This window comes from Natator depressus, chromosome 9 (genome assembly GCF_965152275.1).
Source record: "Natator depressus isolate rNatDep1 chromosome 9, rNatDep2.hap1, whole genome shotgun sequence".
NCBI classification, from domain to species: domain Eukaryota; kingdom Metazoa; phylum Chordata; order Testudines; family Cheloniidae; genus Natator; species Natator depressus.
In genome coordinates this window covers 100,813,731-100,839,638 of record NC_134242.1, presented here as the reverse complement: position 1 = coordinate 100,839,638, position 25,908 = coordinate 100,813,731, and the positions used below count along the sequence as shown (strand labels likewise).

The following is a 25,908-nucleotide window of genomic DNA, read 5'->3' as shown; positions in this document are numbered from 1 at the left end:
ACCAACCCGTAGAAGGGTATTGTACTATCACACCCGACAGCTAAGAGGTTTCACCTCTTCATAGGTAGGTATCCTAAGAACACGAGCCAGTCACTCAAGACAGCTAAGAAAAGGTCTTTGAGTCCCTGTAGCGAGCTCTGATCAAGCTGGACACAATCTCCAGCTCCATCGGGATCACTGGTATCGACGGCGCCGAAGACGCCTAAAGCTAGTACCCATGGAATGCCCGGTACTGAGCTGACAGAGCAAATTGTTCTGCCCAAAGACCTGATGGGTATGGGCAAAGAAGTACCGGTACCATGAGAGCTTGAACGACATGGAATATCCGCCCTGGGGAAGGCTACGTGGGCATGGACATCAGCACTGGCACCAACCCCAGTGCATATGGCACTGACTGACCGTACAACCAGCTCCACATCTCCAGTGCCATCAGTACAGACCTCTTGGCACTGACACCTGCCACCAATATCGACGCTCTTTGCACCACCATATTTCCAATGCTCAGTGGATCTCTTGGTGTCTGATGCACTGGACTCACCCCTGCTCAGTACCAGGGTCCTCTCACCAAGTTCTCCCAGAGTATTGGATTTGATGACATCTCCCTGCTGGTTTCAGAGTAGCAGCCGTGTTAGTCTGTATTCGCAAAAAGAAAAGGAGTACTTGTGGCACCTTAGAGACCAACAAATTTATCTGAGCATAAGCTTTCGTAAGCTACAGCTCACTTCATTGGATGCATTCCCTGCTGTGCACCACCTTTTCCATCATTCGAGTTGGAAAGTGAGTGAGAGGGCTTGGGTTCCCATTAGGGCTGTCAATTAACTCAAGTGATTAACTCCTGAAGAACATTACTACACTGGAAGATTATACTAATTCAGTGTTCCAGGAACCATCTCACTTACAACCATCAGGCAGGATTGACCCGGAATGGACAGCTCCACCATTCCAACAGGAGCAATTTTCAGATTCGGACAAATCTGAAACCTCTGGTAATAGGTGGTCCCTACTTCATTCCCACAGAGAGAGTCAAGACTGGACAGGCAATCCAGGACTTACAGTTGCTACTCTTATGGACGTGACCTCCCTAGGAACTGATGGATCTCCATGCCTTGGGGTCCCCCTCAAACAGTTGGCCTCTCTTTTTGGCCTTAGATCCCAATACCACATGTATAGGACCCACTCAGGAGTCTTTCCCCTCTTCTCTCATGCATCAACAACTGGTTCCACTGGAGTATGAGGAGGAGGAGGATGTTGAACCAGAACCGCAGGTATCGATGATTCCAATGGGAATCCCATCCTGTTGCCTGGAGGAGGTGGTCTCTCCTTCTTCACCATCCCCACCAGCTGACCATAAGCAACAGCAGGACTTATTATGAAGAGTGGCTAACAATCTCCAGATATCTCTGGAGGAAGTCCAAGACTTGGTAGCCAAGTATGTCTTTAATAACTACTCTAGGTTGGCGGCCTTTCAGCAGAAACTTTCCTCTCAGGACAGAGCCCAGTTCCTCTCCCTTTTAAAGGAGGGCAGGTTGGTGATATAAATGGCCCTTCTGGCTGCAGTTGATGTAGCAGATACACCATCCAGAAACTTGGTCACGGGTATTGTTATGAGGAGGGACTTGTGATTGCAATCCTCAGGCTTCCCCAGGGAGGTGCAAAATATCATCCAAGGTCTTCTCTTTGATGAGTCCAACCTTTTTAATGAGAAGACTGATGACGCTCTCAATAACCCTCTGCTTTCTGGGGATCTACACACCAGTCTTAAGGAGGAAGCACCAAAGGGAAATCTATAAACCAAGACCACCTCCTCCTCATACGTTCTACTATCAGTGTTCTGCTGAGCCTCTCCGCAAGCAACAGAAGACACAGAGAACCTGCTTTTTGGCCCCCTCTATCCCTGCGACCCAATCCCAGCCCACTACTAGGAGCCACTTTGACGTTTTAATTGAGATCTGCTTGTCATCTCTGATGCCACCTGCCCCTTCTTCTGTCACCTATGGAGGCTGTCTCACTCTGTTCGCCCGCAAATGGGAGCTAATCATGATGGACAGTTGGGTCTTGGAAGATTGTCCATCAGGGATACTCCATAGAGTTCCTTTCCCTCCCTTCCTCCTTCACAAACCCCCTTCCCAGTCCCTCTTTGAGGACCATTCTCATTAGGTGATTCATCATCAAGAAGCAGAATTCCTATTGCACCAAGGGTCAGTAGAGCTCATCCTGCCTCAATATCAAGGAATTGGGTACTATTCTCTGTATTTCCTAATTCCCAGAAAAGAAGATGAGTGGAGACCCATTTTGGATCTTTGACAACTCACATCTTCATTTGGAAGCTGAAAATCAGGGTGGTTACACTGGTATCAGTAATACCCTCTCGTTAAGAAAAGATGTGGTTCGTGGTTCTCGACACGAAGGAAGCATATTTTCATATAGACACCCCTCCCACAGGGTTCCTACATTTTATGAGGGTCCGGGAGCACTTCCAGTTCTGAGTCCTCCCCTTCAGACGAGTGATGGCCCCCAGCATGCTTATGAATGTTTTCTTCATGGTGGCGACCCAGATGAGACATCAGGGCCACACAGTCTTTCTGTATCTCAACTATTGACTCCTGGTAGGTCACTCATGATGGTATGTCAGGTCAGCTATTCAATGCCTTATTCAAAGTCTTGCAGCCCTGGTGGTTGTGTGAACAGAGAAATGTCCCTTTTATCCCCCACAAAGACAGTAAACTTTACAGGGGCAATGTTGGACTCTGTTTCTGAAAGTGTCAACATTGTAACATATGCATCCCTTCTAGAGTGGGATGTCCACCTGAACAGTCACATTGTGTAGGGCACATGGAACCTGCAGGAGGCCAGATTACATATCAACATCCTGGAGCTGCAGGCAGTCTATCTGGCATGCAAGGCCTTCCTCCCACTCATTTGATCCACATCCCAGTGATATTGAGCAATATCACCGCTGTGGTCTATATACACAAACAAGGAGGAGCGAGATTTCTCTCACTTTGTCTGGAGGCAGTTGGGCTTTCGAATTGTTGCATGAGGCACAACATCACCATCCAGGTAGCATACCTCCTGGGAGTTCACAACTCCTTAGCAGACAACCTTAGCAGGCACTTCTCGGTGGACCACGAGTGGGGAAATCCAGGATTGTTCTGTCAGAAATATTCACGCAGTGGGGCTTAGCTCTATCGGACCTCTTTGTATTATAAACGAACAAAAACAATTCCTCGTTATTGTTCTAGAGGATCCATAGGCTGTGACACCCAAGGTAATACTCTTGTTTATCATGGAAAAGTGGTTTCAGGTATGCCTTTGCTCCCACTCCCCTGATTCCCCAGGTGCTGAGAAAGATACGTTGCAAAGAGGCCATGTCATTCTTCTAGTACCCTACTGGCCCAGACAGTTTTGTTTCCCAGAGCTTCTGACAATGTCAGTCCACCCTCCAATTAAAATCCACCCCTTCCCAGAACTTCTGATGCAGGACAGGGGCGGGGTCAAACACCCCAACTGAGGCTCTCTTCACCTCATGGCCTGATGTTTGGATCAGTGTTGGAAGTAGAGGGCTCTTGTTCGTTCCCTCTCCAAGCTATACTTACCCAGCATAGCAGTGAATCCTGAACCTGTTATTTGGCTGAATGGAAATGCTTCTCCACCGTGATGCAGCACAGTCAGTCTCACCCAGTCTTCCCAAGCATCCCTATTGTTTTAGATTACCTCCTGTTTCTAATGAACTCTGGTCTCTCAATCAGCTCGTTATGAGTACATTTAGCACCCATTAGTGCCTTCCTCCTTTCAGTAGAGGGTGCTCTGTCTTTACTCACCCAACAGGGGAATGAGAGACAGGGAGGATCACTTGATGATTACCTGTTTTGTTCATTCCCTCTGGGACAGCTGGCATTGACCACTGTCGGATGACAGGATACGGGCTAGATGGACCGTTGGTCTGACCCAGTATGGCTGTTCTTATGTAACTACGACACAGTTCACGAAGGGACTCATAAGGCCTCATGGCCAGTCATTAAACCCACACCACTATGAGATCTGAACCTTGTGCTGTCAAAACTTACTGGTCCTTTGAACTTTTAGCAACATGTTCCATGTCCCTCCTATCCACGAAGATGGCGTTTTTAGTGGCCAACATGCCAGGAGGGTCAGCAAACTGGGAGCTCTCATGGTGGACCCCCCTCCCCTTTATATTATTTCATAAGAACAAAGTATCCCTTCACCTTCACCCTCACCCTAAATTTCTACCGAAGATCATCTATGAATTCCACCGTAACCAGTGTATTCACTTACATGTTCTTTTTCTGAAACTCTGCTTTCTGCTTTGTCTGAAGAGAAGAGACTTCACTCCTTCAACATCAGATGTGCATTGGCCTTTTACCTGCAAAAAACCGAGGCCATCAGGAAGTCTCCGAGACTCTCTGTCGCGATAGCAGAGAGATCCCGTGGTCAAGCTAAATCCTCTCAGAAGATTTCTAAGTGGGTTCTGTTTGTATTATTGAATGCTACAAACTGGCATGCATCCTGCCTCCCTGCGGTATAATGGCCCACTCCATGAGAGAGCAGGCTGCCACAGCAACATCCCTGCAGCAGGTACCGATACAGGACATATGCAGAGCAGCCACCTGGAGCTCCATACACACGTTTGCTAGGCATTATGTTCTAGCTGTGGATGCAGCAGTGGGATCTGTAGTACTGCACACATATTTGTTTCTGGCTTCCTTGCACACACGTCCAATCTGAGAACTGCTTGTCAGTCACCCATGTGTGGAATATACATAGGAACCAGCACTTGAAGATAGAATGAAGGTTACTTACTGTAACTGAAAGTTCTTTGAGATGTGTGGTCTATATCTATTACACTACCTGCCCTCTGTTCCTTCTACTCCAGCTCTGGATTGGATTCGTGGTAAGAAGAGGAACTGTGGGGGCATTGACCCTCGCTCAGGAGCACGAGGTGATCTTTTGTGCATGTACAGGCCAATGGACAATGCTTGTTAAAATCTCTGAGCTCGGGTGCATGGTGTGCATCGTGGGCAGCGCATGAACTGCTGGCTGGAGAAGGCTAGCCCCTGGCCCTGCCCCTTCCACCTAAGGCCCTGCCCCTCCTGCCCTGGAACCCAGAGCCCCCCCCCGCAGCTGTCGGCCCCCGCCCCAGGCTGGCTAGTGCCTGCAGCCTCCCCAGCCCTGGAACGCTGGGAGGCAGAGCATGCAGCGGCGCCACTGCAGCCTCCCCAGCCCCAGAGCATGGTGGTGCCGCAGCCCCCCCAGCCCTGGAGTGCCGGGAGAGAGAGCGCACGGCAGCGCTGCTGCAGCCCCCCCAGCCTCGGTGCACTGGGAGGGAGAGCGTGTGGCACTGCCACAGCCCCGGGAAGGTGGGCGGCATGACCCCAGCCTCTGGAGCTCAGCGGCACCGTCAAAGCGGGACCCTGGGGGTGGAGTGTGGGCGGGGCCACGCCTGGCTGTTTGGGGAGGCACAGCCTCCCCTGCCCACCACTCATGGTGTGCATGCATATCCTATGTGTGAAATACAGGGACCACACATCTCAAAGAATTTCCAGTTACAGGAAGTAACCTCTCTTTTTACTAGACATTTTCTCTCCTCTCTTCCTGTCTTGGAAGCCCCTGAGAAAATATACATTTAGTCCTGTAGCTGCTGTAGTTACCATGACCATGTCAGGGAGAGTGAAGAGCTCATGTAATAGAATCATAGGGCTAGAAGGGATCTCGAGAGGTCATCTAGTCCAGTCCTCTGCATTCATGGCAGGACTAAGTATTATCTAGACCATCCCTGACAGGTGTCTGTCTAACCTGCTCTTAAAAATCTCCAATGACGGAGATTCCACAACCTTCCTAGGCAATTTATTCCAGTGCTTAACCACCCTGACAATTAGCAAGTTTTTCTTAATATCCAACCTAAATCATCCTTGCTGCAGCTTAAGCCCATTGCTTCTTGTCCTATCCTCAGAGGCTAAGGAAAATATTTTTTCTCCTTCCTCCTTGTAACAACCTTTTATGTACTGGAAAACTGTTATCATGTCTCCCCTCAGTCTTCTCTTTTCCAGACTAAACAAGCTCAGTTATTTGAATCTTCCCTCACAGGTCATGTTTTCTAGACCTTTAATAATTTTTGTTGCACTTCTCTGGACTTTCTCCAATTTGTCTACATCTTTCCTGAAATGTGGCGCACAGAACTGGACACAATACTTCAGTTGAGGCCTAATCAGCGTGGAATAGAGCAGAAGAATTACTTCTTGTGTCTTGCTTACAACACTCCTGCTAATACATCCCAGAACGATGTTTGCTTTTTTTTGCAACAGTGTTACACTGTTGGCTCATATTTAGCTTGTGATCCACTATGACTCCCAGATCCCTTTCTGCAGTACTCCTTCCTAGGCAGTCATTTCCTATTTTGTAGGTGTGCAACTGATTGTTCCTTCCTAAGTGGAGTACTTTGCCTTTGTCCATGTTGAATTTCATCCTGTTTTTTTCAGACCATTTCTCCAGTTTGTCCAGATCATTTTGAATTTTAATTCTATCCTCCACTGAAGAAGTTTCCTCCAGTGGACTCAAGTGGGACCCTAAGAATAGTATTTCAGAGGGCTGAGGGGATTAATTTTCTTGCCCCAACCTCCGCCCATCCGATTAAGCCAAACCCCACAGACCCCCAGTTGGGCCCCAATGTCAATGAATTTCTTGGTGAAGGGGCATGACTCATTTTGTTTGTATGTCCCTTGTGACAGTCCTGCCTATCTAGCTGGAAATGCTAGTTTGGGCACATTCTAATGTTTTTCTGTGAGCTCTCTCTAAATATATTAGATCAAACCTATGAGTGGTACCCCACATGCTGAAATACTCAGATTTCTGAAGCCCCATACTGTGTGTTGTAGTTTATATTGGGCATAGGAAATGCAGTTGTTCTGCTCAGGAAATGTTTCATATCTGTCAAATGACATGTTTCTGCAGCACATCAGAGACTTGCTGAGTCTTTCACAGAAGGGAGTATGACACTGGATATGAGGACCCGTGAGGCTCACTGGTTTAGAAAAATAGGTGAGTAGCACTGCCAGCATGTAAATAGAGGGAGGAAAGGGCAAAGGGTTGGGAATAAAAACCAGTGTGTGAAGAACTAACACTTGGTGATCTCTGACTCTTCCTGCAGCAAAGTTTTGACTTACAGAATAAATTTCTTATGGAAACTTAGGGCTTGTCTACATTTAACGGGGGATTGACGTGCGGCAATCGATGCATCGGCGGTCGATTTAGTGGCTCCATTGAAGACCCACTAAATTGACCGCAGATCGCTCTCCCGTCGACTCCTGTACTCCACCTGAACAAGACATGCAAGGGGAGTTGACGGGAGAGCGTCTCCCATCGACATTGCGTAGTGTGGACCCTGCGGCAAGTAGATCTAAGTACGTCGACTTCAGCTATGTTATTCACGTAGCTGAAGTTGCGTAACTTAGATCTATCTCCCCCCATAGTGCAGACAAGGCCTAAGTTCTGATTTAGGGAAGGCATGACCCAGGGAAGAGGGTAACATGCAGGTCAGAATCTGCAAATCACTGTAGAATCTGAGCAGCTGATTGGGCCAGTTAGATACTCAGATTCTTCAGTGATGGGAATGACACAACTGTCAAGAGGGATAGATCACTGATGAATCTTTATGGGAGTGGTATGCTTAATTCTCTTCTGAATGTACTTGTCAGGATAGAAACTGTATGCAGAGCAGTCTGAAATGATTGCCTTTTATGGCTCTGGGGATGGTATTGGATACTTTCAGCTAGATTCTGTGTAAATCTGTAGTAAATCCATTAAAGTTAAAGGAATTATTCTAGTTTCATACTGGAGTAATTTAGATCAGAATCTGGCTTTTCTTTATTCAACTTGATGTGAATGGATTTAATGGCAGAATGATTAGTTATTGAAATAACGGATTTGAAATCATGAATAATCTATATTAATAGCATCTACTGACAGTATTTCCTGCTGTTGTTAAATGAGCCCTATGACGGATTCAATCACAGAGACCCCTTTGGGACTGTCACCTGATGTGCTGAAGTTACCTCTGAGCCCATTTTCCCTGCCAGCTTGGGACTCCAGAACCCTGCCTTGTTGATCCAGATACGCTAGCCTGCTGCAATACAGACCCAGGGTTGGTCCATGCCCCCAAAGCTGCAGACTTTAACCAAAAACTGCTCAGCAGGTCACCTATCTCCAGCACCCAGACACCCAGCTCGCAATGGGATCCAAACCCCAAATAAATCCGTTTTACTCTGTATAAAGCTTATACAGGGTAAACTAATAAATTGTCCACCCTCTATAACACTGATAGAGAGATATGCACAGCTGTTTGCTCCCCCAGGTATTAATCACTTACTATGGGTTCACTAATAAACAAAAGTGATTTTATTAAGTATAAAAAGTAGGATTTAAGTGGTTTCAAGTGATAACAGACAGAACAATGTGAGTCACCAAGCAAAATAGAGCAAAACCACGCAAGTCTAAGTTAATACATTAAGAATTTGTTTACAGGTAAAATCTCACCCTTAGAGATGTTCCAATAAGCCTCTTTCACAGACTAGACTTCTTTCTAGTCTGGGCCCAATCTTTCCCCTGGTACAGTCCTTGTTAGTTCCAGCTCAGGTGGTAATTAGGGGATTTCTCATGACTGGCAACCCCCTTTGTTCTGTTCCACCCCCATTTATAGCTTTAGCCCAAGGCGGGAATCTCTCTGGGTTCCCACCCCTCCTTCTAAATGGAAAAGCACCAGGTTTAAGATGGATTCCAGTATCATGTGACATGGTGACATGTCACTGTAAGATCTCATTCTTCATTACACAGGAAGGCTTGCAGGTAAATAAACCCATTCACAACCAAATGTCCGAGTCAATGGGATCCATCAAGATCCTAAACCACCATTAATGGCCCACACTTTGCATAATTACAATAGGGTCTCAGGGTAATTCTTTCATATTTCTAGTTTCAGATACAAGAATGATACATTCATACAAATAGGATAAGTAGGTTATAACATTTGTAATGATACCTTACAAGAGACCTTTTGCATAAAGCATAATCCAGTTACATCATATTCACATTCATAAAGCATGTGGAGTGCAACGTCACAAGCTCCATGTTTAAAATTTAATACTGGGCCCGAAATGCCTGTCACTGGAGATTTTATGGGCACAGATTATACCAGGCTGAAGGTTTTTATTCTAGTCTCCTGTCTTATTGATTTTATAAGCTTGGAACTTGGCTGTACAGTTCGAGAACTGCCCAGGAACAATGAGGGATTTCTTTGTACTGTCGTTCAAGGTATGTGCTCTGCCTAGTATTATCCGTGATGTGATAGATGATGTCGTGCAGCTGGCTTTGTTACAAGCTCCAAACAAATACATCAGATGTTTCCTTAGAGCAGTGCTACTCAAAGTGGGTCCGCGAGCCATCGGCTGCCAGTATGCGCGCACATTGGAAAAAAAAATTGCCGGTTCCCCACATCAGATAGCTTGAGAAGCACTGCCTTAGAGAGCTTCACTTGGGTACCCTGGGGGTTAGATGCTTTGGTCACACAGAGGAAAATCAGTGACAACTTCAGATTTTGGAATTATAGTCACACTTTACGTTATGTGGTTTAAAAACTGGAATTCAAAACATTTAAATTAAAAGGACAATTTCAAACACCAGGTGATCACTGAAGTTTGGCCACTGATGCAAATCTATTACATAGACAACTCTTCTCCATCTCCTCTGCTTGCAGAACTCCCTTTTAACATTATGGTTTATATACATGTTAATAGAGAGGGGCCCCAAAGTTGTTAGACCTCTGATGTTGTAAATAATCCTCTGGTTTAATTAATACGCATTGTCCAGTGTACTAGACCTGATTAATTACTAAGAACCTAATTGTTAAGGTTCAACCATCATCCATTCAGTAGGATATTCATGTACTTATCAATTACATACACATTATACCTCAGTAAATACACTTTTAATAATCAGTTCTTCAAGTAGTGTCCTGTTGGGTGCTCCACTTCAGGTATACTCCCACCCCTTGCACCTTTAATTGGAGGTTTTTGGTGGTGGTGCCTGTTCGGCCATGCACACACCCTATGGTTTCTTGTGCCCCATGCTGAGGCTATACATGGTTGCATGGATAAGCTACCCTCAGTTTCTTCTCAACCGTCTCTGCCTGAGATGGAGCACTAGTGTGCCTGACTTTCAAAGTCTCTTAGCCTAGTTGCCCTTCTTTAGCTTCTTGTTTTTTCTTTAGTATTTTCATTTACTTTTTATTTAGGAGTTTAGGGGGGACTTTCTCCTGATCCCTTTTCCCTTTTGAGAGGGAGACATTCCCCTGTTACATACTGTTGTCCTGGGATATGCTAGACTCTCCAGGTGTCAAGTGGTGCATTTCTTGCCGAGAGGCCATCCTTGTCAATGACGGGCATTCCTGTTGTATCTGCTGCGTGGGAGAGTCTCAGATCCTCCAAAAGTAATCCATCTACACTTCTTTTTAGGGCAGGGCAAGAAAAAACCAGGACCTAAAAGTGAGACTCCTAATGATGGAGCATTCCCTCCAACCAGCCTCAGATCCAGGCTTGCCCCCCAGACATCAGTTGCTGAATTAAGATAGTGCCATGTTCATCTGGGTCTACCCGAGATAAATCCATGGAGAAGACCCATAGAAAATAGTCATTCTTCACAGAAAAAGTCAAACGCAAAAAAGACCTTGGTCCCTGCAGAGCAAGGGGACCTCATGTCCCACCCTGGATATGGCTGTGGCTCCAGACACTCTTGATATGGATCCTGTGCCTGGGGTTCTGGGCTCAGCAGAGAAAAAGGGCAGCAAGCATGCCTTGGTAACTAAAACCTTTGGTGCCGCACAAGCAGGACACTGCCTTATCAAATCATTCCACCTCTAAGAGAACGGAACCCAGAACTCCTTCAGTACTATCTACATCTAAATTGACCACTGAGATACCGCAAAGACACCATGCCTCTCATATGATCTTGGCACCCCCCAAGGCATTCTCATTGGTATTGTCCACTTTGACTGGAGTGGACTTGCCAGAGCAGCATATACTCTTGGTACCGACAACAGAACAGGTCCTCGCACTCCAAACCCAGCCAGAGCCCGCCCCCCGAACCCTTCTTGCAGCCGATCCCCCTGCCCTGAGCCCCCTGCTGCACCCCGCACCCCTCCTGCACCCCGACCCCCTGCCCTGAGCCCCTGCCGCACCCTGACCCCCTGCCCTGAGCCCCCTGCCACACCCCTCCTGCACCCTGACCCCCTGCCCTGAGCCCCCTGCTGCTCCCTGCACCCCAACCCCCTGCCCTGAGCTCCCTGCCGCACCCTGCACCCTGACCCCCTGCTGCACCCCTCACCCCTTCTGCACCCCACACCCCAACTCCCTGCCCTGAGCCCCCACCACACCCCACACCCCTCCTGCAGGTGGTGGAGGAGGGGGTGGAGTTGGGGTGGGGATTTCAGGGAAGGGGTTGGAATGGGGGCAGGGAAGGGGTGGGAAGAGGCGGGGCAGGGGCAGGGCCTCATGAAAGGGGTTGAGTGGGGGCAGGGTCGAGGGTGACGGGTGGGGAGATGTCAGTAATGCGGCCCTTGCGCCAATGTACTAGTCCTCATGTGGCCCTCGTGGTCATTTGAGTTTGAGACCCCTGATCTAAGGGCTTGTCTACACCGGCACTTTACAGCACTGCAACTTTCTCGCTCAGGGGTGTAAAAAAACACCCCCTGAGCACAGCAAGTTTCAGTGCTGGAAAGCATCAGTATAGACAGTGCACCAGCACTGGGAGCCGCGCTCCCAGTGCTGGTAGCTACGCCCCTCGTGGAGGTGGGTTTTTTAGAGCGCTGGGAGACCTCTCTCCCAGCACTCTGTAGTGACTACACAAGCCACATTAAAACGCGGTCGCAGCAGCGCTTTAGCATTGCTAGTGTAGAGTAGCCCTAAGAGTCCCAAACAACTTTGTTAGGTCTCAGAAATTCAGGATGGTATCTGGCACAGCTGTAATTCTGTCATTAGAACCAGGAAAATGGTTTATGACCCTCGATCATAATAGGATGCCTATTTTCATATTGCAATTAACCTGTCTCACAAATGATTCCTGTACTTTTCAGTAGGCCAGGATGACTTTTAGTATTGAGTACTCCCATTCGGCCTTTTGTCTGCCCCAAAAGCATTCTCAGTGGTGCTGGAGGTGGTCACAGCTTACCTCTGACATCGGGAAATTATTGTTTTTCCATACTTTGGCAACTGGCTACTCAAGAGCTAGTCTTACAATGAGGTCTTTGACACCATAAAGATGATGAGACCCTATTCCATGAGCTAGGGTTGCAGCTCAACATTGAGAAATCCATTTTGAGCCCAGTAGAAAGAATAGAGTTCATGGGAGTCTCCATGGGCACTGTTTCAGACAGGGCTTATCTTCCCTCCAACAAATTCTTGACATTAGAAAATCTCATCTCAAAGATTCAAGTCAGTCTACAGACATCAATAAGAAGTTGTCTTCAATTACTCAGACCCATGGCAGCCTGCACCTTTGTGATGCCATATGCCAGCTTCCAGAGGTGGTTCAGTACTGTTTATACTCTGAACAAACACAGTATGAGCAAATTAGTGTTGGTCCCTCATCAGGTACAAGACTCTCTCAATTTTTGAAGGGACCCAGACAATGTCTGCATGGGGATTCTGTTAGTTTTACTTACTCCCTCTGTCAGCGTAACAATGGATGCATCCCTGATGGGTTGGGGACACATTTGGGAACCCTCACCACCCAGGGCAAATGGTCTGCCCGAGAGACGTGACTACAGCCAACCTCCTTAAACTGAGGGCAGTCAGGAATGCCTGTATCTGTTTCCTGCCTGTAATCAGGAGCAAGTCTATAAAGATTCTGACAGACAACATAGTTGGCATGTTCTATATCAACAGATATGGAGGAGCCAGGTCCCCTTCCCTTTGTGCCAAAGTGGTAAAGTTCTGGAAATGATGCATAGCCATTTCCATCCTTATTTTGGCAACTTACCTTCTGGGGATACAGACCAGCTTAGCAGATGACCTTGGTAGGCATTTCTCCCAGAACTACAAATGCGAGTTGGATCCCCAAATTCTCAGTCAAATTTTTCAGACTTGGGTGTCCCCCCCACCCCCACCCAGAAATAGACCTCTTTGCCATGGTGACCAACAAGAAAAGCAAAAAAATGTTTTCAAGGGGGAACTTGGGTACTCTCTCTTTGGGAGGTGCGTTCCTCCTTCCATGGACAAGAAACCTTCTGTATGCTTTTCCCCCAGCACCATTTATTCTGAAAGTGATCAGCAAGATCAGACACAACAAAGCCAGAATTATATGCTTTGAGCAGGGGGTTGGACTAGATGACCTCCTGAGGTCCCTTCCAACCCTGATATTCTATGATTCTGTGATTCTATTTTAATAGTCCCAACATGTCCAAGACAGAGATGGTATCCTTACCTGATTCACCTAGGTGACTGTCAGGTGATCAGCCTCCCATCCATTCCTCATCTTCTTTCCCACGGCACCGACTGTACTTTTCATCCCAACCTGAAGATACTTCACCTCAGACCTTGGCTCCTTGATGGTTCATGGGACTAGAATCAACTTGCTCCAAGAAGGTAAACAGGTATAATTGAACAGTGGGAAAGAGTCTACAAAGTACACTTATCTCCGCAAGTGGAAAAGATTCATCCTGTGGTGTGTCCAGTGAGGTGTTCCTTCGGTTTATTCTTCTCTCTCAATCAGTCCTTGATTAGCGCCTACAGCTAAAAAGATGGAATTATCTATGAACTCTATCTGGGTCCACTTGACTATAACAGCTTTTCATTTAGTAGCTGAGGGATTCTCATTCTTTACCCATCCTACAACTGTAAGTGGTCTTAGAGGATTGGGGAACATTTTTCGCCAAGTTAAGAAACCCACACCTTTCTGGGATTTGAATTTAGTACTTAAATGCCATATGAGGCCTCCCTTTGAGCCAATGGCTACATCTTTCCTCATCAGTTTATCTTTTAGACAGCATTTTTGGTTGCTTTCACCTCAGCTTGTAGGGTGGGAGAAATAGGGTTTCTATGGCAGATTCTCCATTTTATAGTATTTTCCAAGGATAAAGTTTCATTATGCCCACACCCTAAATTTTTACCCAACATGTCATATAAATTTCGCATCAACCAGGTTATCCACCTTCTGTTTTTTCCCCAAGCCTCATCAGATGAGAGAGGAGGCAGTTTTGCACACTTTGAATGTTAGGAGGGTGGTAGGCTTTTATGTAAACAAAACTAAATCACTCAGGAAATCACCCAGACTGTTTGTGGCTATTGCAGATAGATCCAAAGGTTCGGCGATTTCCACCCAGAGACTCTCTAGGTGGATCTCTGACTGTATCATATTGTGCTATAAATCGTCAGCTATACAGGTTCCTTCTAGAGTTTTGGCCTGTTCCACAAGATCTCTATCTACTTCTATGGTATTACACAAGAATGTCTCTATTCTGGACATTTTGTAAGGCTACTATTTGGTCTTACATACATACCTTCTTCAACCATTATTCAGTGGTTTAGTCTTCTAGATGCTGCTTTTGGAAATGCTGGGTTGTCTTGAGTCTTGACTTGGCTCTGAAGTTCCTCTCTCCAGCCTGGGGTACTGCTCAGTAATCACCTTGGTAAGCACCATAGGGGCCCTACTGAAAGAAGGAGAGGTTACTCACCCTGTGCAGTAACTGGAGATGTGTCCCTCTATGGGCGCTCCACTACCCATCCTCCTTATTCTCTGTTTTGGAGAATCCTCTGGGGACATCATGGTAGAGAAGGAACTGAGGGCGGTTCGCCCGGGCAGCCCTGTATAGCCTCAGAGTGGGGGATGAGGAAGCACAGGGCACGTGCACAGGCCGAATAGGCACTACCACCAAAAATCTCTGATTAAAGGCGCCTGGGGTGTGAGTATGCCTGAAGTGCTGCATCCACAGGGACACGTCTCAAAGAAATCTACGTACTGCACAAGGTGAGTAACCTCTCCTTATTCATACTCCTGTAATTATCCAAATAAACTTACACTTTGTTATGTATAAAATATACCAGAAATACGTTGTATTACAATTACCTGAAGTCTGGTCTATAAACAACTCCTCTCTGTAGAACAGCATTCTGTACAGGACAGGTTCATCCCAGCCAGCTACCTGAACACTTGTGACTTGAGGCTGAAGCTAAAAGCAGGGTTCTAGGAATACTGTTTAATCTTCAAAACTACACAACCATCTGTCAATCCTGATTCATAGATATTTAGGTCAGAAGGGACCATTATGATCATCTAGTCTGACCTCCTGCACAACGCAGGCCACAGAATTTCACCCACCACTCCTAAAAAAAAAAAACCTCACACCTATATCTGTGCTATTGAAGTCCTCAAATCGTAGTTTAAAGACTTCAAGGAGCAGAGAATCCTCCAGCAAGTGACCCGTGCCCCATGCTACAGAGGAAGGCGAAAAACCTCCAGGGCCTTCCAATCTGCCCTGGAGGAAAATTCCTTCCCGACCCCAAATATGGCGATCAGCTAAACCCTGAGCATATGGGCAAGATTCATCAGCCAGATAGTACAGAAAATTCTTTCCCGGGTAACTCGGATCTTACCCCATCTAATAACCCATTGGGCCTATTTACCATGAATATTTAATTACGAAAACCATGTTATCCCATCATACCATCTGCTCCATAAACTCCCTTGTTTGGGAGGTGAGAGCCTTTTGCGTACTAGAGACACATTTAAAATAAGTGTTGCCATTTTCAGAATGGGAAGGCATATTTGGAGGTTGTACAATGTCCCTGTAAACAAAAAATGTCTGTTAATTTCAGTTCTATACAGACCATGGGAAAAAACAATGTCTGCCCATCAGAAAAGGAAAAAGTGATTTTGAGAGCAAGCAATAGAGGAAAAATATAAAAGAATGATTGAGAGTATCCATTTAATGTATGTGATGTTATAGCCTTGTTGGTGCCAGGATATTAGAGAGACAAGGTGGATGAGGTAATATCTTTTATTGGACCGACTGCTGTTGGTGAGAGAGACAAGCTTTCGAGCCTAGAATTATAGAATCATAGAATATCAAGGTTGGAAGGGACCTCAGGAGGTCATCTAGTCCAACCCCCTGCTCAAAGCAGGACCAATCCCCAACTAAATCTTTCCAGCCAGGGCTTTGTCAGGCCTGACCTTAAAAACATCTAAGGAAGGAGATTCCACCACCTCCCTAGGTAACACATTCCAGTGCTTCGCCACCTTCCGAGTGAAAATGTTTTTCCTAATATCCAACCTAAACCTCCTCCACTGAAACTTGAGACCATTACTCCTTGTTCTGTCATCTGCTACCACTGAGAACAGTCTAGATCCATCCTCTTCAAGTAGTTGAAAGCAGCTATCAAATCCCCCCTCATTCTTCTCTTCTGCAGACTAAATAATCCCAATTCCCTCAGCCTCTCCTCATAAATCATGTGTTCCAGTCCCCTAATCATTTTGGTTGCCCTCCGCTGGACGCTTTCCAATTTTTCCACATCCTTCTTGTAGTGTGGGGCCCAAAACTGGACACAGTACTCTGGATGAGGCCTCACCAATATTGAATAGAGGGGAACGATCACATCCCTCGATCTGCTGGCAGTGCCCCTACTTATACAGCCCAAAATGCCATTAGCCTTCTTGGCAACAAGGGCACACTGTTGACTCATATCCAGCTTCTCGTCCACTGTAACCCCTAGGTCCTTTTCTGCAGAACTGCTGCTGAGCCATTCTGTCCCTGGTCTGTAGCGGTGCATGGGATTCTTCCATCCTAAGTGCAGGACTCTGCACTTGTCCTTGTTGAACCTCATCAGATTTCTTTTGGCCCAATCCTCTAATTTGTCTAGGTCCCTCTGTATCCTATCCCTACCCTCCAGCGTATCTACCACTCCTCCCAGTTTAGTGTCATCTGCAAACTTGCTGAGGGTGAAATCCACGCCATCCTCCAGATCATTAATGAAGATATTGAACAAAACTGGCCCCAGGACCGACGCTTAGGACACGCCGCTAGATACCGGCTGCCAACTAGACATGGGAGCATTGATCACTACCCGTTGAGCCCGATGATCTAGCCAGCTTTCTATCCACTTTATAGTCCATTCATCCAGCCCATACTTCTTTAACTTGCTGGCAAGAATACTGTGGGAGACCATATCAAAAGCTTTGCTAAAGTGAACCTGAAGAAGAGCTCTGTGTAAGCTTGAAATTTTGTCTCTCTGACCAGCAGAGGTTGTTCCAATATAAGATCTATCCTCACCCGCCTAGTGTCCCTTTAAGTAAAATGTGTCCCCCAGTTGTGCTGTCATTATTGCTGCTGCTGTTGTATAAACCAAGGACAAAACAGAAAGGCCCAGAAGGGTCAGCTTCAACAGAAGTGATGTAATCAGTGCTCTCCAGGTGGAAAAAGATGAGTGGGAAGGAAGGAAATGGTACTTGAGCCTCTGGAAAAGTGTCACAAACAGTGGGAGATAAAGGAAAAATGGAAATGATAAGTAAACTGCTTTCTTTCTATCACTGCAGTAGAAAATGTTTCTTTCTTTGTTGATTGCTAGCCGTGACCTGGCAGTATCCTCGCTGTCTATTCATGTTTCTGTTTTAGTTCTCCCAGTTTTGTCCATCTGATACAGCTGTTCTGATTGCCCAGAAGACATGCTTGCTGTTGGCTGCAGCAGTTGATCTGGAAATGGGGCGATGCAGTTTAACACTCACTGAACAGGTAGAGTGCTGGCCCTTTACATATGGGGCTTTTAATGTACCCTAAACATAGCTTCTTTTGGTGTTTTATAATTCTCAGTTATTTCACGTAGGACAGGAGCTTGAAAATACAATCCTTTCACAATATAGAGTAAATTTTCATGTTGCTTTACAATCAATATAAGATATTGGACCAAATTCTCAGCTGCTGTAAATTGATTTTGTTGACTTCAGTGGAGCTAAATGGATGTACACTATCAGAGGATCTGGGCCAGTGTCCCTGCCCCAAGGAGTTTACATTACAATCTACATTAAGATAACATGTATGAAGGGGTGATGACAAACCAGGGTGGAACAGGAAGATTAAGACTATAGCAGTAGGATTATGCAGTTGCTGAGGTGGTGATGTGAATATTATGAAGGTCACAGTTTTTGTTTTCTGATGCATACACACACCCTGGAGGAGAATATTTACATTAATAGGTTGTGGAAGAAGTACAGAAATCTGTTGAGTGGTGATAAGTGCAAAAGTTTGCTGAGCGGTGCTCAGTTCAGTGCTTGGGCCTCTGTCTTTTCTGCAGAGAACACTGCGCAGAAATAGGTTTCTTTTTTAAAAACACTCTGGGAGTGACTGTCCTATGAGTACTAGTCCTAATTGTGACACTACGATCTTGCCTTTGCACCTCTTTGACAAAGAGTGAGAGCCCAGCCATGCAGAACAGACCAGTGCTGCTAGTTGCTCTCATTTTGTTTGCAACCTATGCATGGCCCTTCTTACAGCTATATATGGTGTCAGGTCATAATACCATTCTGGATTCCAGGGTTTGATTACCGGTACAAATATAGGTGATAATGCCCTCTGTTACTCTGCCAAGGGGCCTGACGTTCAATTTCTCATTCCTGGTCACATTATCGTGCCCTGTGCTACTGCTGTGCTGGGAACTTGGGTTCAGTGTCTGATACTGGTCTCTTACTCACCAGACAGGCTGCAATCATTTTACTGCATAGACAGGAATGTTCAACTTTTTTGAGAATGTCTTGCACTCAGTAGCAATGTTTTCTGGCTGATGGTTCATATAAGCCATGTCCCTTAGAGTCATCTTAGTGCTATGTGCCTGGACCAACAGAGCCTCAAGTGTGATGGATCCTTGATGCTTTGAATGGGGTGTAGAGGTCTCTCCTAAAGAAGAAAAAGAAAACTGGGTGCAGATGATGCATTAGAGTTAGCCTGGCTTTTCATTTACTATGTAGCCAGGTACTCTGGAGGCTTCTCTACTGTAGTTTGCTGTGAGATTTATATTCATGTTTCTTTTTAAAAACATAGTTTAAAAATAATGTATTAATTTTACAAAATAGATTGAGCTTCTGTCTCAGGCCCTTCATCACATCCAGGCATGCAGGGAAATCTGGAATGTTTTGAAGCTAACAGGTAAGTTAGAAATTCTGTTTGATTATGTAGTATAGCAGTACTTAGAGCCAATGACTAGAGCAGCCTGTATAAAAATTCCCAGGTTCTTTAAAACAAAAGTTTACTCTGCCAAACCTGCTTCCTTGCACTGTGCAGTTTAACAGGAGAAAAAATGCCTAGATTTCCCAATTTAACTAAAGTGGCACATTAGGATTCAAATTCATGGATTAGGTACTATACCAAAAGTCAGAGAACTGTTTGATGCCTTTTCTTCTCTGGATCTCCAGCAGGAAGAGCATACAGGAAGGCTCTGAGGGGAGGGATAGCTTAGTGGTTTGAGTATTGGCCTTCTAAACCCAGGGTTGTGAGTTCAATCCTTGAGGGGGCCATTTAGGGATCTGGGGCAAAAATTGGGGATTGGTCCTGCTTTGAGCAGTGCATTGAACTAGATGACCTCCTGAGGTCCCTTCCAACCCTGATATTCTATGATTCTAAAAGAAAAACTTGTGTGGGTTCATGTGTTGTTTTCTTGAAGATAACAGAATAAGGATAAGATGTTAGTGTAAACTTTCTCTTGCCATTGCAGGCTCATTATGGGGCACTAAAATGCTCAACATAGTTATAGTGCAAGTGGGAAAAGTAACTTTATGAACAGGACAGGTATTTCAGTATGCAGCCCTCTTAGGACTGAGAATGAATCCCTCTTCTCTTCTCCCAGGCTCTAACCTGACCTGAACCTGAGCTCCTCTAAGTAGGAAGAGGCATATTCATATGGTTCAGCCCTGCCTCTTTTCATTACCACCAGCCAGTGACAGGGTTTGTTATATGCCTGCTTTCCATTAACCTGAGTAACTTGAGTCACTCTCAACTTTCTGTGTGTACCTACATGGTGGCAAGTATTGCTGGATTTTCATAAGTGATCTCTCTTCTGCCAGCCATCTCCACCCTCTGACAAACAGAGGCTAGGGACACCATTCCTTACCCATCCCAGCTAGTAGCCATTAATGGACTTAGCCTCCATGAATTTATCCAGTTCTCTTTTAAACCCTGTTATAGTCCTAACCTTCACAACCTCCTCAGGCAAGGAGTTCCACCGGTTGACTGTGCGCTGTGTGAAGAAGAACTTCCTTTTATTTGTTTTAAACCTGTTGCCCATTAATTTCATTTGGTGACCCCTTGTTCTTATATTATAGGAACAAGTAAATCACTTTTCCTTTTTCACTTTCTCCACACCACTCATGATTTTATAGACCTCTATCATATCCCCCCTTAACCTCCTCTTTTCCAAGCTGAAAAGTCCTAGCCTCTTTAATCTCTCCTCATATGGGACCCGTTCCAAACCCCTCATCATTTTCGTTACCCTTTTCTGAACCTTTTCTAATGCTAGTATATCTTTTTTGAGATGAGGAGACCACATCTGTATGCAGTATTCAAGATGTGGGCGTACCATGGATTTATAGAAGGGCAATAAGATATTCTCCGTCTTATTCTCTATCCCTTTTTAAATGATTCCTAACATCCCGCTTGCTTTTTTGACTGCTGCTGCACACTGCGTGGACGTCTTCAGAGAACTATCCATGATGACTCCAAGATCTTTCTCCTGATTAGTTGTAGCTAAATTAGCCCTCATTGTATTGTATGTATAGGTGGGATTATTTTTTCCACTGTGCATTACTTTACATTTATCCACATTAAATTTCATTTGCCATTTTGTTGCCCAATCACTTACTTTTGTGAGATCTTTCTGAAGTTCTTCACAGTCTGCTTTGGTCTTAACTATCTTGAGCAGTTTAGCATCATCTGCAAACTTTGCCACCTCGCTGTTTACGCTTTTGATAAGTCCCTTTTCTCTTTTGATAAGTCCCTTTGCACATGCAGTGTAAAATCCACAGGTACTGTTTTATATGCAGTTAATTAACCCCTTCAGTACCATTGGGATAGGGTGAAACACACAGGACAAAACAATACTCAGATAGGCATCATGATGTTTTCTTACGATGATTATCACACAATTGAACTGATTCAGCCTATATTTTGTGCAGCACTCGAGAAGTTAACAGCTCAGGGTGGCACATACATAGTTTTCAGCAGGAGATACATACTTGCCATACTGAGTGTGTGAAACTGGGGGTGGGCAACTTTTATTGAAGTGCTGGTGGGAACTGAAGTGAATCTGTTAGAGTGGGTCACATTTAGTGGAGTCACTGTGGTGATAAATTTGGCTCACTATGTTGACTGCCTGTTTTCCAAGGAAAAGTGAAATTACAAATCCAGATGACTGTAGTGAGTTGTAATTATGTTGTAGTTGGTAGCACCAGCAAAGAGGAGAGATGACTCTGGAATAATTTCTAAGATGACACAAAAGAAAAAACAATACATTTTACTAAATATGTTCTCTTTATTCTTAAAATGACTTTTTTTTTTCAAAAGCATCTAATTTTCACACCGTATCACATCGGCAAATATTCCTCTTAGCCCACAGGGACTTTTATGTATGGGAATTTATTTTTGCAATCTCCTGGTGGCAATGGGGCATAATGTTTGCTCTTAAGTTTGTGCTGACTATTTTCTGGGTGTCCTGAGTGGGCCAATTTTCAGCTATCGTTTCAAATGTAATCTACTAACAGGAAAGGTTTATTATAAAGAAATAAGAAGAGAGTTGTTAAATGGTAAATCAATCAGATACATACAGAGACTTCAAAGTCCATATATCAGGTTCTTAGCAGTATTGGTGAGTTTGCTGGCTTGAAAGTCTCTCTGGAACACATCCACAGCTTGGATGGATCATTCAGTCCTTTGTTCAATGCTTCAGCTTGTAGAAAAGTTATTCCAGAGGTAAGAAGCAGGAATGAAGACAAAATGGAGAAAATGCAGCTGCTTTTTATATTCTTTTGCCATGTGGCAGGTACTTCCTTTTTCCCAAACACAAGCTTCACAGCACATGGCATGGGAAAGCTTAGAGTTCTGTGTCCACAGACATGCCCCTACATGTCTTGCTGACTCATAAGGTGTAGCCCCTGCCTTCTTTCCATAGGTTCATTATACCATTGATGACCCTTGGTGGGCCATCGAACAGGCTAGGCATTGCTGATGCCAATCTGTCTGGGGTAGGGTTGCCAACTTTCTACTTGCACAAAACCAAACACCCTTGCCCTGCCCCACCCCTTCTCCAAGGCCCTGCCCATTCTCCCTCCATCCCCTCACCCTCTGTCACTCACTCTCCCCACCCTCACTCACTCGCTTATTTTCACTGGACTGACTCCGGCGGTTGGGGTGTGGGAGGGGGTGAGGGCTCCGGATGTGGGTATAGGCTCTTGGGTGCAGCCAGGGATGAGGGATTTGGGGTGCAGGAGGGGGCTCTGGGCTGGGGCTGAGGGGCTCAGAGTGCGGGAGGGGCTCCGGGCTGGGGCGCATCAGGGAGGTGAGGGTTCTGGCTGAGGGTGCAGGCTCTGGGGTGGAGCCAGGGATAAGGGATTTGGAGTGCAGGAGGTTGCTTGAGGCTGTGGGGTGGAGCCGAGGAGTTCAGAGTATGGGAGGAGACTGGGCTGAGGCAGGGGGTTGGGGTGTGGGAGGGGATACAGGCGCTGGGCTGGGGGTGCAGAAGTGAGCGGTTCAGGGTGTGGGAGGGGGCTCCAGGCTGGGGCAGCGGGTTGGGATGGGGTTACAGGCTCTGGGCTGGGGATCCAGAAATGCGTGGTGCTGACCAGAGCCGCCAGGATCCCTTTTCGATCAGGCATTCTGGTTGAAAACCAGACACCTGGCAACCCTAGTTTGGGAGTGTCATCCAGAAACAGCACAAGTTTGGAAATACAGCTGTACCCTACATATCTATAACTCATCATACAAAGGTGATACAAACATATAAATGAGATTATCGTACTTGGCCAATTATAACATTTTCGCAGATACCTTACACGGCATATCTGGTCAGATTCATTGCAATTTTATAATATTGGTATCAATAACATCACAGTGTTCTGCATATTCCATACAGCGTCACATATTCAAATGTAAATCTGATTGTTTTTCAGTTTCCCTTACAAGATTGTAATATCATGGCAACAAGGTCTCCTGAAGGAAGGTACTGCTAGCACTCCTCTTGGCTTCTGGTCGTTACTATGTAAAGGCCTCCTCTGTGTGATTATGTTACTCTTTTTATAATGTGTAGAACAATATTTTAAACTCTGTGAAGCTGCCATTATTTTGCTTAGTGCACCATCTTTATAAGGTGTAAACTGTCTGAGCGAACGTGACATGTTCAATGAAAAGGGGCATTTCTGAGCCATCATACTGCTTAAAAGCAATGTCCTTTGTCGAAACAGCAGTATAGGAGCCTTACGTCAGAAGCTATTGCTCACTTTCCATTTGACGTCAATACCCATCTAATAAATGGAATAAATTTATTGCTTAATATTTAATCTTAGGGACAAATTCTTCTTTCAATGCGAGTGGTGCACACATCTGTGAGCCCAGAATTTTACTCTAATGATTAATCTTAAATTGTTCTGCTTGTTAAAACATGAAGAAAATAGGTTCACAATCCCAGCCTCTCAGAGTCTCATAATGAAGAGTCCCTTTATAGTTAGGAAGCTGTCGGCTGGCTCTGAATAGTCATCTACTTTTCTTTCCAAGCGAGTTCCCAGTTTCTGCAAAGCAAAAAGTGCTTGTCATGTTGGAATATGCAGGGCATGGCTACACTTGCAGATGTAGAGTGCTGGGAGTTAAACCAGTCCTCAGAGACCGCAGCGAGGAAAGTGCTGCTGTGTGTTCACACTGTCAGCTGCAAGCGCAGTGGCATGGCCACATTTGCAGCACTTGCAGAGGCACTGGGAGCGGTGCATTATGGGCAGCTATCCCACAGAGCACCTCTTCTCATTCTGGCGCTGTGGCTTGTGGGAAGGGGGGGGGGCGCAGGGCATCCTGGGTCCTGTCCCAATGCCCCATGATGCATCGCTTCGCATCCCAGCAATCCCTGTGCTTCCGTCCAGATTTGGTGCCATCTTTCAACGGTTTTTGTACTGCACGCGCTGTCTTCCCTTTCGGTCTGCGGGAATGGATCCCGAACTTGTGAGGAAAATGCTGATGGGTCTCGCCAGCACGTCATGAATTGCAGTCGAGTTACTCCTTAAGCTAAAAAGCGACAGTGAGGAGTCTGACGATGATGTCTACCGCATAACACATATGACACGAGAGTGCTTGTGGCATTCACAGACATGCTCACCATAGTGGAACGCTGCTTTTGGGCTCGGGAAACAAGCACCGAGTGGTGGGATCACGTTGTCATGCACGTCTGGGATGATGAGCCGTGGCTGCAGAACTTTTGGATGAGGAGAGCCACTTCCATGGGACTGTGTGCTCAGCTTGTCCCCACTCTGCGGCGCAAGGACAAAAGATTGAGAGCTGCCCTGCCAGTGGAGAAGTGTGTGGCTATTACAGTCTGGAAGCTGGCAACTCCAGGCAGCTACTGGTTGGTCACTAACCAGTTTGGAGTGGGAAAGTCAACCGTTGGAATCGTGTTGATGCAAGTGTTCAGGGCCATTAAGCGCATCCTACTCAGAAGAACTGTGACTCTGGGCAACATGCGTGACATTGTGGCTGGCTTTGCACAAATGGGTTTCCCTAATTGTGGAGGGGCGATAGATGGCACACGTATTCCAATTCTGGCACCAGACCATGTAGCCTCCAAGTACATAAATTGGAAGAGGTATTTTGCAATGGTTCTCCAGGCGCTTGTGGATCACTGTGAGCGTTTCATGGACATTAACACAGGCTGGTCCAGAAAGGTGCATAACGCACGCATCTTTCGGAACACAGGCCTGTTCAGGAAGCTGCAAGCTGGGACTTTCTTCCCAGACCGGAAGATCACCATAGGGGAAGTCGAAAAATGCCCATTGTGATCCTTAGAGACCCTGCCTACCCTTTAATGTCATGGCTCATGGAACCATAAACTGGGAGCCTTGACAGCAGCAAGGAGCGGTTCAACAACAGGCTGAGTCAGTGCAGAATGACTGTGGAGTGTGTTTTTGGCTGTTTACAGGGCCGCTGATGCTGTCTGTATGGGAAGCTGGACCTGGCCGATGCCAACATCCCCACAGTTATAGCTGTGTGCTGTACCCTCCATAACATTTGTGAAGGGAAAGGTGAAAGCTTCACTCAGGCATGGACCACAGCCAGAGACCAGGGCTATTAGAGGGGCCCAGCACAGGGCTGTAAGGATTAGGGATGCCTTGAGGGACCAATTCGATGCTGAAAGCCACCAGTAATGTTTGGTGTCCTGCACGGGAGTGAAGTGCAGTGGTTCCAATGTTAGTAGGCATCTGTGTTTGCTACGTATGATGCACTGACTTGCAGTGCCTCTTGCTTCCCTGGGCTCTGCTTTCTTTTACTTAATGCAATAAAGAACGTTTGCAAAGCCAAAAAAATCATTTATTGAAAAGAAACAGGACTGCTGGGGAAACACTCCTGGCATAACATATTTGTGCTGTGTGGGAGGAGGGAAGGGGGCAGGGTGGGGAACAGAACAATCACAGATTTGCGTATGTCCTGTTATCATATTCAGCCTTCCTGTCTGGAGTGCCGTGTAATGAGTGCTGCACTTCAGGCTGGCTCAAATTCATGGTGATGGGGGTTGAGCGCAGTGGGTAAGGGTTGTAGTTTGCAGGGCTGGGTGGTGAAGCTACAGGTGTTGGAGGCAGCTGGTGGCAATAAGAAACCAGATGTTGGGGAAAGAGGGT

At 46.0% G+C, this 25,908-nt stretch overlaps 1 protein-coding gene across 1 annotated transcript in view; it reads left to right on the top strand.

The window, feature by feature from the left end:
- Window positions 1-25,908, top strand: part of TEX11 (testis expressed 11) — a 134,340-nt gene that overhangs the window by 87,134 nt on the left and 21,298 nt on the right. The window contains exons 21-24 of the mRNA XM_074962808.1: window positions 6,970-7,056; window positions 9,254-9,324; window positions 17,672-17,788; window positions 19,123-19,195. Of these exons, the coding sequence (XP_074818909.1) occupies window positions 6,970-7,056; window positions 9,254-9,324; window positions 17,672-17,788; window positions 19,123-19,195 (348 nt within the window). The remainder of the gene's footprint in view (window positions 1-6,969; window positions 7,057-9,253; window positions 9,325-17,671; window positions 17,789-19,122; window positions 19,196-25,908) is intronic.